The sequence below is a fragment of the Anabrus simplex genome, chromosome 2 (assembly GCF_040414725.1).
Source record: "Anabrus simplex isolate iqAnaSimp1 chromosome 2, ASM4041472v1, whole genome shotgun sequence".
Taxonomy (NCBI): domain Eukaryota; kingdom Metazoa; phylum Arthropoda; class Insecta; order Orthoptera; family Tettigoniidae; genus Anabrus; species Anabrus simplex.
The window spans coordinates 164,511,187-164,525,161 of NC_090266.1; the positions used below are offsets into that span (position 1 = coordinate 164,511,187).

The 13,975-nt window shown below is 41.3% G+C and overlaps 2 protein-coding genes across 2 annotated transcripts in view; one reads left to right on the forward strand and one right to left on the reverse strand.

Annotated features, from left to right (window-relative positions):
• Positions 1-2,599: 2,599 nt before the first annotated feature.
• Positions 2,600-13,975, reverse strand: part of LOC136862721 (cadherin-like and PC-esterase domain-containing protein 1) — a 1,291,344-nt gene continuing 1,279,968 nt past the window's right edge. Inside the window, exon 19 of the mRNA XM_067138943.2 lies at positions 2,600-2,926. Within this exon, the coding sequence (XP_066995044.2) occupies positions 2,828-2,926 (99 nt within the window). The 3' untranslated portion in view covers positions 2,600-2,827. The remainder of the gene's footprint in view (positions 2,927-13,975) is intronic.
• On the forward strand, positions 10,606-11,410 carry LOC136862722 (uncharacterized). The gene is made up of 3 exons (XM_068226498.1): positions 10,606-10,752; positions 10,909-11,049; positions 11,136-11,410. Exons 1-3 carry the CDS (start codon positions 10,720-10,722, stop codon positions 11,271-11,273), a joined length of 312 nt encoding a protein of 103 aa, XP_068082599.1. The 5' UTR covers positions 10,606-10,719; the 3' UTR covers positions 11,274-11,410.

Genomic DNA, 13,975 nt, shown 5'->3' on the forward strand with positions numbered 1-13,975 from the left:
AGCATTGTACTTTACAGAACTTTACCAAACACGACCAGGACGTTTATAGAAAGCTTGCCACGAACCTACAGGAGGAGTGATGAAGTCCTTTTTCCATATGACAGGCCACGGACACATTGATCCACAGAGGCTTGCAGACTGAATGAACAAGTCGTCATGTAATGAACGATATGATGAGTAACACTACTTTCAGAACTACGATAAACGTGTAAAATTACATTTTTATTTAACACAATAACGGGTCTGTGAAAAATACTTTTTACTTGTGTTTCCCCCTACAAATCAATCATTTATTAAATAATACTAAGTTACAAAGATATTTTAATTCCTTATTTGGCAGGCCCGTAGTGTAAGTGTAAGGTTGCATTATTGAAAGAGTGAATTCGACCCCCACCTTCGCCAGTCCTGAAGAAGGTTTTTCGTGGTTGTCTATTTTACACCAGGTAAATGCCGAGTTGTACCTCAGTTATGGCCACAGTCGCTCTCTTCCCAGTCCTAGCCTAGCATGCATTGATGCCATATCACAACACCATCAAAAAAGAAAGTCACTTTCTTTCTCACACTGCTTCATTGTCATCTTGTAAACTGGAGCATTTTTGTCGTATTCACGCCATTTATTACATTATCCGTAGAAAAAGTGTAAAGGAAAGCGATGTCCGTGCAGGACATAAAGGTTTAGACTAGGATTTCTCTATCCACAACCTCGACATTATCTGAGATGGAGTGCTTAGCTCTGTGCCTGGCTATTCTTGTCCCAAGAAATAAACTGGTACTCATTCGCATTGTAGGCTGAGTGAAACCTAAGGCCACGGAGAAAAGTGGAAGTTTCGTTTGTATATTTCTGATTTTCTAACAGAGGAATTGAACTCATATACTTCTGAATGAACCAAGCGCCTTATATCATTCACAGAGTTCAAGTCAGTGATAGATTTTTGGTTTTCTTGAGGGTAAGGTATTTTCACAGTCCGGCCCCGCCTGTCACCCGGCGGCCCCGGGTTCCTTTCCTGGCCGGGTCAGGGGTGTTCATTGTAATTATTAATATCCCTGGCCTGGGGACTGGGTGTTTGTGTCGTCCTTAACGTTCCTTTCCTCACATCCAACACTCTACACTTCCGCAATTTCCAAATACACGCAGGTTCCTAACATATGGTGCAATTAGGAGCAAAAGATCTTTCTAGGTCGACGCCCCGAACAAATAGCATTAGAAAAAATGTATTTATACATTCCTTCTATGTCACCTTCTTGTCAAACGGGAAATCTGCGTCACTCCTCTGAAGGATCACTCTAAAACGTCACTCTTCTCAAATACAATTAAGTTTGATTTCCTCATGCTTAGAATCAGCCGACTACACGGTCTACGAGTAGTGAGTCTACGTCTGAACCAGAGGCCCTACAATAGATTCCCATCCAGGTCATGGATTATTTTTAACAATTTTGCTTTACGTTGCACCGACACAGATAGGTCTTATGGCGGCGATGGTATAGGAAAGGCATAGGAGAGGGAAGGAAACGGCCTTGGCCTTAATTAAGGCACAATTTGCCTGGTGTGGGAATGCGAAACCACGGAAAACCATCTTCAAGACTGCCCACAGTGGATTTCGAACCCACTATCTACCGAATGCTAGCTCACAGCTGCGCGTTCCTAATCGCACGGCCAACTCGCCCAATAGGGATTTTTTTATATGGACCTGAGAGCTGTTTCAAGTTATACTCAGCTTACGCAAGATCAATTGATGAGCTTGCTGGTCGCTATGGGTAATGTCGGCGCGTGAGCATTTTGCCGCAGCGAGTTTTGTACGATTTGTAAGTTGCAGCTGTCAAGCTGTTATCTGGATAAATTATTGGCAATGAAATAACATGATTTTCACTGACTGGACTTCATCCTTAAGGATACAGAAAGCATGTGGGGAGAATGAATCCTATAAACTACTATGAATATTTGTCGATTGTAAAAGAATTGAACTAATCACGAACTAACAATCATTGTTTAGTTCCACTGGGGATAATTTAAGAAACTTCTCACCCGACTCATTTTGTAAACTCAAATGCATCAAATATTAATATGAAATACATATTCGACATAAAATGTTGAAGCAGGAAGAGAGTAACAACACAGGTCGGTAGGTGAGGAAAATGCTCACACGAACTAAAACAAGTAACGTTCGAAAAAACTAGATAGGCTTTTTTTGAGACAAATACTTTCAACATGTACCAATGGCTCCAAAAGGAAATCAGGTATAGGGAGAGGCAAAGCTGTGACTTCACCATTTCCCTGAAAATGCAATTCAAAATGAATTGTGAACAAAAGAGTGACTAATGGCGAGATTAAGTGCTGCTGAAGAAATTTCCATTGAAACCAAAAACTGTTTACCATCACATGCCTCAAGAGCTCTTCTCGTTTTGCATTAGGAAGAAATAGTTCTTTAAAATAACACAATGACCATTCAAACATACTCTATCAACCAGACTGCCTAATTAAAATTACATTCACCGTCATATACACTCTTCCCCTTCCCACAGCATCACCAGTTTAACGATAGACTTTTCGAAAGAATTTTCAGTGCCATTTGAGCAAGGGGTTGGAAGGAACATTGGCGCACTGAATAACCCAAAGCACACGATTACCATCACATCTACAAACAGTACTCAATGGCTTAAAATTCCACATAGTTGATTTTAATCCCGTTGGTATAACATAAAAAGAACACTAAGGTAGTTTCTAGTTACACACTTTAGTGTATCAAATCCATGTCGATCGACCTTCCCTCACGAACACTGGATTATTTGTTCTCATCAACTGTACAAACTGCTAATATTTTTAGGAGGGTCACGTGGCGTTACTGCACAACCGACTCAGCAAAATCTCGGTGTAGATGGCGTTGATGGGACCTTCCACATGGTAGCCGACATCTGGACGCTCCTCAAGCTGAAACATAGGAAAAAACATAAAATGACCAAGACAGCATATCATAACCATGGCTAACAGAGGTGTAGGTATAGCGTAAACACATCTATTATCACTAATAATCACAATTCGTTATGACCCTAAATGACAATATTCCCAATTTGATGTATTTCGCGTGCATCAATAAATGCAAGGTAAGAAATTTAAGCGTGGAACAATGAGTAATGTGGCTTTAGAATCGTCAGCGACATTCTCGAAGAACCAAGATTCTCCTTTTGTGCAAAAATTATACTTTCATGAGTAACGGTTAAGCGTGGTAATGGATTACCAGGTGTATGCATAAGTTTTGCCGGTTTTTTGTGGTAAAGAAAACACGTAACTTTCAACGGAAATTACATTTTCTTTCTTTATCCAAAAATATTGGCCATCGGCTTCTACACACTTCGCCCATCTATCAGATAAGTTATGATTACCTTGGCAGAAAAACAGCTTGTCTCTTGCGGCAAACCATTCGTCGAGCCATTTTCAAACTTCCTAGAAATTGCTGAACTGCTGCTCTGCGAGCGCGTGCCCCATTGATGGGAAGAGGTGTTTGTCAGATGGCGCCAGGTCGGGGCAGTACGGTGGGTGCGGAAGGATATCCCATTCAACCGATTTCAAGGTGTTTTTTACTAGTTTTGCTGTGTGGGACGGCGCATTATCGTGTAAGAAAATCACTTTGCCATGTCTTCTGACCCATTCCTGTCGTCTTTCGATCAATGCGAGATTTAAGTTAATCATTTGTTGGCGATAGCGTTGTGCATTAACGGTTTCGCCGTGCTTCGCCTGCAATTACTCGTCTTCGTACGTTTGTGGTCTAACAGAGCACGGACTGTCTTTCACACTGAAATCACTACGTTTTTTTTTTTTGCTAGGGGCTTTACGTCGCACCGACAGAGATAGGTCTTATAGCGACGATGGGATAGGAAAGGCCTAGGAGTTGGAAGGAAGCGGCCGTGTCCTTAATTAAGGTACAGCCCCAGCATTTGCCTGGTGTGAAAATGGGAAACCACGGAAAACCATCTTCAGGGCTGCCGACAGTGGGATTCGAACCTACTGTCTCCCGGATGCAAGCTCACAGCCGCGCGCCTCTACGCGCACGGCCAACTCGCCCGGTAATCAGTACGTTTAAATTGTCGAAACCATGCCTTACATTTTCTAATCGATGGAGCGTGTTTCTACCAGCAAAGGGTGACTTTCCTCAGCCTTTTTCTTTTGATTAAATAAGAAGAGCAACGCGTGCCGCAAATGTTCTTTTTTTCGGGAACAAACGTCGACATGATCACTGAACGATACAACACAGACGTTAGTGTTTGGCGGACTCAACTTCTGTGTGTTGGTTGGTTAACGTCAGACGAACAAACTAACGTATGTGTCAAATTCATATGCTGCGTACTGTTCGCTGGCGCCATCTCTTAGTGAAACCGGAAAATACTCATGCATACACCTGGTACACCACTTGTACCTTCATTGAAACTGTATCATGTAATCTTCCCAATCTGTCTGTAAAAATGGTGTCTCCTTAAGTCAAAATATAACTCTGTACAACGACTACAGTCATTACCGGGCGAGTTGGCCGTGCGCGTAGAGGCGCGCGGCTGTGAGCTTGCATCCGGGAGATAGTAGGTTCGAATCCCACTATCGGCAGCCCTGAATATGGTTTTCCGTGGTTTCCCATTTTCACACCAGGCAAATGCTGGGGCTGTACCTTAATTAAGGCCACGGCCGCTTCCTTCCAACTCCTAGGCCTTTACTATTCCATCGTCGCCATAAGACCTATCTGTGTCGGTGCGACGTAAAGCCCCTAGCAAAAAAAAAAAAAAAAATACAGTCATTTACTGTATCATAGTCACAATAGCATATCCCGTTTAGTGTGAACTTTGCTGATGTCACGGAGGAATGAATTCACCTGCTGCAGTTAAGGAACCCTGTCGATAATATTAAAAAGGATAGTAATCGGGCGACTGGAGGCACGCTTAAGTCAGATGACGGTTTCTGAATCCTGCACGTCCAACACAGTATAATTTCGAGGATCTGGCATTTTGACAAGTGGCAATCTCAGTCGACATTTCTACTGGAATGTCGTTATTCGGTGTGAATGACAGACGACGCAGTTGGATGACCTTCCTATCGATCTGAGAGTGGGGATGCTAATATAGAATTCAATGCTTGTGAGAACTGAAAAGTGCACTCCGCCGACCACCGACCGGAGAAATGCCTGATTGGAATGGAGAAAAGATCATTAAACTAGTTCTAGTGAATGACGGACCTTGTAAACTGTTTACAGGAGTGTCCATATTCAATTTTACCAGAGATTTCCAGCATATTTCGATATGTTGTCCAGTTAACAACGTTGAAGGAGTTGGCGGCACCATTCTCTGAGGATGAATGTTATACACCTATTCATGAGTTATAGGGTGACTCTGTAACAGATAAAGTCTGTAGAAATGTGATCCTCCACTAATGTGTCAGATGTTTCAGAGGTGCAGTGTGTGCCAAGGCTCGTCCGCATTGTCGTATTCTGTCGGAAGACTAACTGGAGACGGAAGATATTGTTCGACATCTGTTGTACTGAAGTATGGTGCTGTTTTAAGTGTTATCAGTATACTGAAGTTGACCGTAAGTGAACCACAATCGTAATGAAGTGGCAAGCTTCCATTTTCAAAACTTTTTCGCCAAAAGAACAAGTGTCAATAAGTGTCAATAGTCCTGAATTCGGTAGTGTTACGAATGGACAAAGTGCAAATGGGCGCAGCGGTGACAATGCTGAAGTTGGCTGCGTTGATAGAACTGCTTCTTGTGATGTCGCTACTCCGAGCTCAATTAATGTAGTTCTGGTTATGGAGGATAGTAGGCCTAACCAAGTAAGGAAAAATATCTATGATCTTGGAAACTATTGGCAAAACAATTCCGTTCAGTCTTTCACAAACGAAAAAAAATTATGTTAGAAAATGTTTGGAAACCTCAGCCTGGATACAAATTTCCCTCCACTACTAGTTCAAATCATACTAGATCTTTTCAAATGAAGTGGCTAGAAGAATTTACGTGGTTAGCTTATTCAGAGGAAAAATCTGGATGTTTATGCAAGTACTGCGTGTTATTTTCCCATAACGAAACTTTAGGGAAAGGAAATCACCAAGTAGCAGGGGCGTTGGTCACTCAGGCTTTTACCAATCTTAAAAAAGCCAGGGAAATATTTAGCAAACATGAAAACTTATCCTATCACAAGAAATATATTTTGATCGCTGAAAATACACAAGGTATAGTTAAGAAAAAGTCTGAAAGTGTTATCAATCAAGTAAATGCCCAAAGAAGACTGGATATTGAGAATAACAGAAAATGGCTAATCACTATAATACAAACAGTACGACTTTGCGGGAGGCAGCAAATAGCTCTAAGGGGTCATCGTGACTCTGGACGAATATGCCTTGAAGAACCGGACCAAAATGATGGAAATTTTCGATCGTTGTTGAGATACCGAGCCAACAGTGGAGATAATATTCTTAAAGACCAATTAACGACCAGTGGTGGGAAGACGATGCACACAAGTTCTTCCATTCAAAACGAACTTATTAACACATTCGGTCACCTAATGCAATCAAAAATTGTAGAAAATGTCAGAAAGTCTGTTTTTATTCTGTTTTAGCAGATTAAACCACTGGCATCAGTCAAATCGAACAGTTTACTCTCTGTGTATGTTACGTATAGGACCAAACTTTGAAAATCAGAGAAGATTTTCTGACATTCGTCGCCGTTTATGACGTCACTGGAGCAGGTTTGGCCAACGCAATATTGGAGACCTTGTCAATATTAGGGCTTGACCTAAACAAAATGAGAGGCCAAGGGTACGATGGTGCTGCCACGATGAGCGGGCAATTCAGAGGAGTTCAAGCTTCCATCAGAAGAAAGCTACTGTTGGCCCTGTATACACATTGTTCTTCACACACTCTAAATTTATGTTTGTCAGATGCGAGCAAAATACCTTCTATAAGAAACTGTATGGGTGTCATAAAAGAAGTCTGTGGATTCTTTCATATGTCAGCCAAAAGAACCGAAATATTGAAATCAATGATTTCTGAATGTTGTCCAGAACAAAAGAAAAAGAAACTTATTTTACTGTGCGAAGCCCGATGGGTAGAAAGGCACGACTCAGTTATTTTATTTAAAGACATTTTGGAGCCTATTTTTCTCTTCCTTTGCAATATAGAGCCAGCGCCGCAGCCGTGTTGAAACACAGGATCCTGTGAGATCTCCGAACTTAAGCAACATTGGGCGTGGTCAGGAGTTGGATGGGTTGCCACGCGCTGTTGGTGGGGGGTAAGGGAATGGAGGAGCGGAAAGGAACTGGCCACCCTACCGCACGTAAACTACGGCTCAGGAACACCTCTGCGGAGGTTCGGACCTGCCTTCGGGCAGAATAACCCTTACCTTATCTTTGCAATATAGAAGAGGAATTAAGTGATTCAGCATCTAAGGCTCACACTCTAAGGAGTGCTATTAGTCAATTTGCATTTTTGTTAACCTTTTTGTTTTGAGTTGGATGCTATCAACCACCCACAACTTATCTGAGCAGTTTCAAAACAAAAACATAGATCTCCCACAGGCCTTGACTAACGTCACGAGTGTCTTACACCTTCTATCGAAGGAGAGGGCAACTGCTGATGACTCATTTAAAGATTTGTATAATCAAGTAAAGTCATTCGCTGCCAAACTTGACATTATAGAAGAGATTCCAAGAATTTGCCGCCTTCAAACAGCACTTAGAAACGTCCCTTACACCACAGAAGAAGAATACTATCGAGTAGCTGTTTATGTGCCATACCAGGATGATTTTTGTAACTCACTAAAACAACGCTTTGAATCTCACAAGGAAACAGTTGCAACCTTACAAAACAACCTTCCACAACTGTGCATCATAACAGGTTTCGGTTCACTGGAGGCTGCTTTTAGTTTCTACGAAGAATATCTGTCACATAAAGAGATTGTTCAAAGTGAGTTTATGTTGTGAAAAGAAAAGTGGAGTCAGGAAAATCCTTCAAATTTTCCAAAAACGGCTGTAAGTTCTCTAGAAAAATGTGACAAGACTTTCTTCCCCAACATTTATACCCTTCTCAAATTACTCGCAGTTCTTCCTGTTTCTGTCGCAACCGTAGAAAGAACTTTCTCTAGCCTAAGGAGACTGAAGACTTACTTCAGGAACAGCACATCTGAAAGTAGGCTTAACGGGCTTGCTTTACTCTCTATCCAGAGAGACATTATAGATATTATAACTGGGTACGTATTTGTAGCCAATCCTCTGTACACCTGTTTATTCGTGTGCAAATGTCATTCCACGCCATCTCTCCACTGATAGCTCGGAACGTATCACTTAGGGCCAATTGTATAAACGTCATTGACTGGAGATCAGTTTTGATCTAAGTTCAGAAAATGATTTGAGAACAGACCGGTGTCGTGTTGTGTAACACTGATCTAAGATCAACTAATCGAAGTTCAATTTGATCCCAGTTAATATGCGAGCGCTCGGAAACAGCGTAGAAACAGCTGAGTATCGCGAGTCGCGTTGAGCAGCGTGAATCTCTTTTCCTTCGTATTCTGTGTGCCAATTGAAAGAAAGAAAAAATATGACTTAAATTCTTTCTTAATCTGCTTACCCTCCAGGGTTGGTTTTTCCCTCGGACTTAGCGAGGGATCCCACCTCTATCGCCTCAAGGGCAGTGTCCCGGAACTTCAGACTCTGGGTCGGGGATACAAATGGGGAGGATGACCAGTACCTCACCGAGGCGGCCTCACCTGCTATGCTGAACAGGGGCCTTGCGGGGCGATGGGAAGGTTGGAAGGGATAGACAAGGAAGAGGGAAGGAAGCGGCCGTGGCCTTAAGTTAGGTACCATCCCAACATTTGCCTGGAGGAGAAGTGGGAAACCACGGAAAACCACTTCGAGGATGACTGAGGTGGGAATCGAACCCCCTCTACTCAGTTGACCTCCTGAGGCTGAGTGGACCCCGTTCCAGCCCTCGTACCATTTTTCAAATTTCGTGACAGAGCCGGGAATCGAATCCGGGCCTCCGAGGGTGGCAACTAATCACGCTAGGTGTGTCATAATGCTGACAATAAATGCGGTGCGTTTCATTCGTTGTAGCCGTTTGCCATATGAAAGTCGGATGTTATTATTCCTTTCTAATGTATGCTTTCTTTGTAAAGGTGAAAAGTGACTTTAAATCTTAATTAGTTAAAACTTCATTACGAATGCTTTAGGAGTATAAAAATAAATATGAAAAGCTCGTAGCTAGATTCGAACTCTGGATTCGTCGAAAAAGCATATGTTGACAGCGTTTAGTACTATGTAGCCACTCCACGCGACGAGGAGTAGGTCTCGTATCTCTATACTAATGAAATCATCTACGCTAACGGTTCGAAACTGATCTCTCATGTACCAAGTTCTGAACTCGAAAGTGCAGACAGGTTTACCTTGCTGCAAACACCACAGTATGCTAAAGAATCATGTTTCTCTTATGCACAGATAGCTGCAACCATTCCCTACGCGTAGAGTAAGTTATGAATATATTACTTGTTTAAATGAGATCAGCATAATGTTTCATGTGGTATTCCAATGAATTTGTCCATAGTCGGTGTTTACGTTGTGATAATTATTTTGTCTGTTTATTATAACTTCCTTAGAAGAATACCTGAGATTTCAGAAAAATCAAGTCTTTATAAAGGGTGCCTAGAAGCTTGCGAAATTGAAATTAAGGAAAGGCATGACTCAAAGAAAGGATTCGAACCCATTACTCTACGTAGCTTGCCCAGGGGCATCTAACATGCCTAATTCCGTGCAGCTACTTCCTGCATGAACGTCTAGCTCTTATAACTCTGTATTCAGGAGGAGAGCGAAAGTTCTCGCCTCGTAAAGTTACTGATGTGTTACAGCCTCATGGTCCTATGTTATAACTTTATTGGACGCTGTAACGGTAGTAATTACATGGCGTATGCTATCACATTTACTGTACAGCATTTGCGTGCGATATATGATAAAATACTGTGGAAAAACACGTTTCTATCCATTTCGATGTGATAAGACTATACAAAATGGCGGTGAATTGATATGTCGGTAATTGGTCCTGACCTATCACGTTTTCTTTGATACCATGACCACCCTTTTCTAACAAAAGAAAATGGCCTCTGGAACCAATCAGGTGTGCAATTCTCTACCGACAGCTAAAAGAGAGGCTATAGTTTGTATAGTACAGTAACATTTGGTAAAAATGACTGGAGTACTGGACTCCGCTCGAAATGAAATGGTACAGTGTTTTTGACATGGGCCTCATTAACTGCCTCCTGTACCTTTTTTGGATTGTGCGGGGAAGCCTATATCGGGCTAACTGCACATAAAATTGCTATAAGATGTTGCGCCAGTTAGGACTAAGAGACATTTAATTGCTAGCAGGTTGCATATGTTCGCAAAAATAGGGGCAGCTGTACCACCCAATTAATCGGCCTCATCGACCGTGGCAAACATTAAAGTTGTGCTACGAGAACGTAAGGAAGGGAACGAAGAAATCTTTTGCCCATGGCAGTTACGTTATACAATTTTCTGAAATGTTACTTTGACGCTAAAAACAACACAAATGCTGTATTACCATATTACTTCTTTTTATAGATTCAACTGCACAAGACAGGAGGTGGGGATTCAAAGAAAACAACCGTGGATGAGACGGGAGAAAAAATGATTGCTGCCCTGCAGGCTCAGTTTCTTCCACTGGCCAATCCATTCGACGATGACGCCAATTTCCATCCTGAGGATATGTCAGGTGAGCAGGATTTTCATGTGTAAGATGCTACCTTAAAGACCTAAATCATTACCTTATCGCCTGCCTTTTAAAAGGAAATAATTTTGCTGTAACACTTCTACTGAAGTTCCTGTTGATGAGGTGTGTATAATATAGTATTATGCTGCTTTGTTGCAGTGCTGCAAAGCGTCAATGACTATTTGCGTCTCCACTTCTGATGAGTCACGTGCTATTGGTGCGCAGGACGAGGAACAATTTACAGTGTTGGAAGATATACCCGTCCAGAATGAGGTTGTAGAAAATATTTGTATTGAACAAGTAAGTAGAGAAATAATACACTGATCCTGTATTATGTAAGTCGTCTGCAAGCAATAGCCTACACTTCTTTATTTATTCAATTTCAGGTTCCTGCTTCCAAATCAGCTGATCTGCACACTGCTCTTCCTTCGACCTCGAAAACAGCTGTTGTACTCACGAATTCACGGTCGCCTAAAAGTATAGTGTACTTGAAGCGAAAAGATCGTTCTAAAAAAGACGATTAGAATGCTTGGAAGCTGAGCTCAAAATGAAAATGGTGATCTTAAAACTTGATAATGAAATAAAATATTAAATTTTAGAGAAAAGGAGTAAGTTAGGCCTGGGCAATAACGAAAACTAGGTTTAATTTCATAGCATTATTAGACGCATGTAGTTGTAAAATACATTATGTTTTTGGTTACTGTATTTAAATATTCCTTTCTTTTTTGTAGCAGAAAAACTGTAGAAGCAGGTTAGAATAGCTATATTAGGTTAGTTTGAACCGCTTTTCGTAATAGCCAGCTGTATACTTTTTGCAAATATTCTTACCTAAATACATCATTAATAATAATTGCTGTCCTTATAGTAGCGCTGTCTCTTCCATGAACGTCATTTGCAGCAGGTACTGGAATTTTTTCAAATGCTTTTCTTGCAGCGAACACAGCCTCACCTCTTTCATGGACCTCATCTATTGCATTTACAGCGATATTGTGCAAGACGAATGCTGCAACTATGATTACCAGAACAAGAGGTAACTTCCCTCGTAGCCGCATACTGAGAGAAAGGAACCGTCTTTTTACAACCCCAAATGTTCTCTCTATTGCTGACCTGATTTCTTTATGGGCTCGAATTATAAGCTCGCTCTGCAGCTGTTTTGGCATGAAGTACTGGAGTCAGTAGGTAACGACAATACTGAAAAAGCGTTACATATCCTTCACAAAGTGTGTTGAAACCGATCATGGGTACGACGTAAAATTACGACTTATCGATTCCTTTCGCTTTACGCATAGCAGTCTTGACGAGATTTCTAGTAATTTACATTCTGCGCAATTGATCGAAATTCAAAGCTTCTTTCCAGATGAGGGTCAGTTTAATTTAATTCGAAGTAAGGGAGAATTAATTACCTTACGAATATATCGATTTTATAGAACGTCTTGAAGACTGTTCTTTACCAAATGAACAAGCCTTCTACACATCACCAAATTTCTACCCACATTAGCGATGAGGACTATTTACGTGCACAACGTGCCTGGAACGACTTTCATATTCAAACTCTACGTGAATATTCCGAATGTTTGAAGACGAATGTACTTCTGTTAACAGATGTTTTTGAAAATTTTCGCTGTGTTTGTAAGAAAACATATGACCTCGATGTGTGTCAGTATTATACAGCGCCTGAGTTAAGTTGGGATGATATCTTAAAATATACTATGGTGAATCTAGAATCGCTAACAGATATAGACATGGCTCATTTAATAAAAACATCTATTCGGGTTGGATTAGGCCAGCGTTGCGGACGATATTGTAAAGTTAATAATAAATATATGCCCGACTATGATCCTAGATCAGACTCAAAATATATGGTATATCTTTACGTTAACAACCTGTATGGTTGGACAATGAGTCAGTATCTACCACTCAGTGGTTTCTGCTGGCTCTTGCAGTGTGAGATTGAAAATTTACAACTGCATACCCTAAGTGATGAAGCAAATAAAGGGTACATCTTAGAAGTAGACCTCCAAAGCGTAAAGAGTTGCGAAGACTTCATAATGATTTACCGTTCTGTCTTGAAAGTATGAAATCTCCATACATCACATCAAAACCAACATGTTAATCACGAACTTAAATGGTAAATGCACGTATGTAATTCATTAACGCAACCGGAAACAGTGTCTGAAGCATGGTTTGAAGTAGAGTACTAGAATTTCATCAGTCACCGTGGCTAAGACCCTACATCGATCTCAATACTAAATTAAGGACAAAGGCAGCTAACGAGTTTGAAAAATATTATTGTAAACTATGGGGAATGTTGTAAAACGCGTTGATGTGAAACTGATTACGAAGTGGGACAACGTTGGTAAAAGTTATGGCCAGTTCAGCCTAAGCCACTGGCGAGTGAAGACGTATTGAGCGGAGGGTCGCTGGAGTGGGAGAAGGGAGTGTAGGTGCTGAGTGCAAGAAGGTAGTGAGGAGCTGACTGACAATGATTGGTGTGGAGCAATACAGGGCGATCATAGGAAGAAAGAAGAAGTGAAGACAAGAGAGTGTAAAAGAGAAATGGAAACGAAAGGAGAATTAATGCTATCACCGGCGGTGATTATGATAATGCTATGGATTGGGGGGGGGGTGTAGAACTGAACCCAGGCCCGACTTCCAATGGAAATATGAGCTGGGAAAACATGGAAGCAATCAGAAGAGTTGTAAAAGAAGGTGGTTGTAGAAGTCTGCCCCTTTGAGCAACTCAAAAATATGAATCAAGAGCAAACGAGGTAGTTTGAAAAAGTGAAGGGATGGTTCTGAGAAAGGGCAGAAGACACAGCATCGCAAGTAAGGAAAAATGCCGAAGAAGTTGCAGCATTAAGAGAGAAAATAGGACGATTAGAAGAGGAGACGCTGAAACTGAAAGCAGAAGTGGAAGCCAACACTCTAAATCGAAGAAAGAAATGCCTATTTATATATGGCGTGCCTGAGGAGAAGAGGGAGGACAAAGTGCTTACAACTTATAAAGTAGTGGATCTAATTCAGGGGAAAATGAAAATCAATTTTAGTGAAGCGGACATAGACGATTTGCAGAGAGTGGGAGGAATTATAGGCAACAGGCCTATCATAGTACAACTATTTTCTACGTTGATGGCTGATATTGTGGTCGGCAATGCGGGTAACATACAGAGGGAAATATATGGATCAAGAGGGACATGGGAACTGAAGCGATTAGGAACGAAAAAAT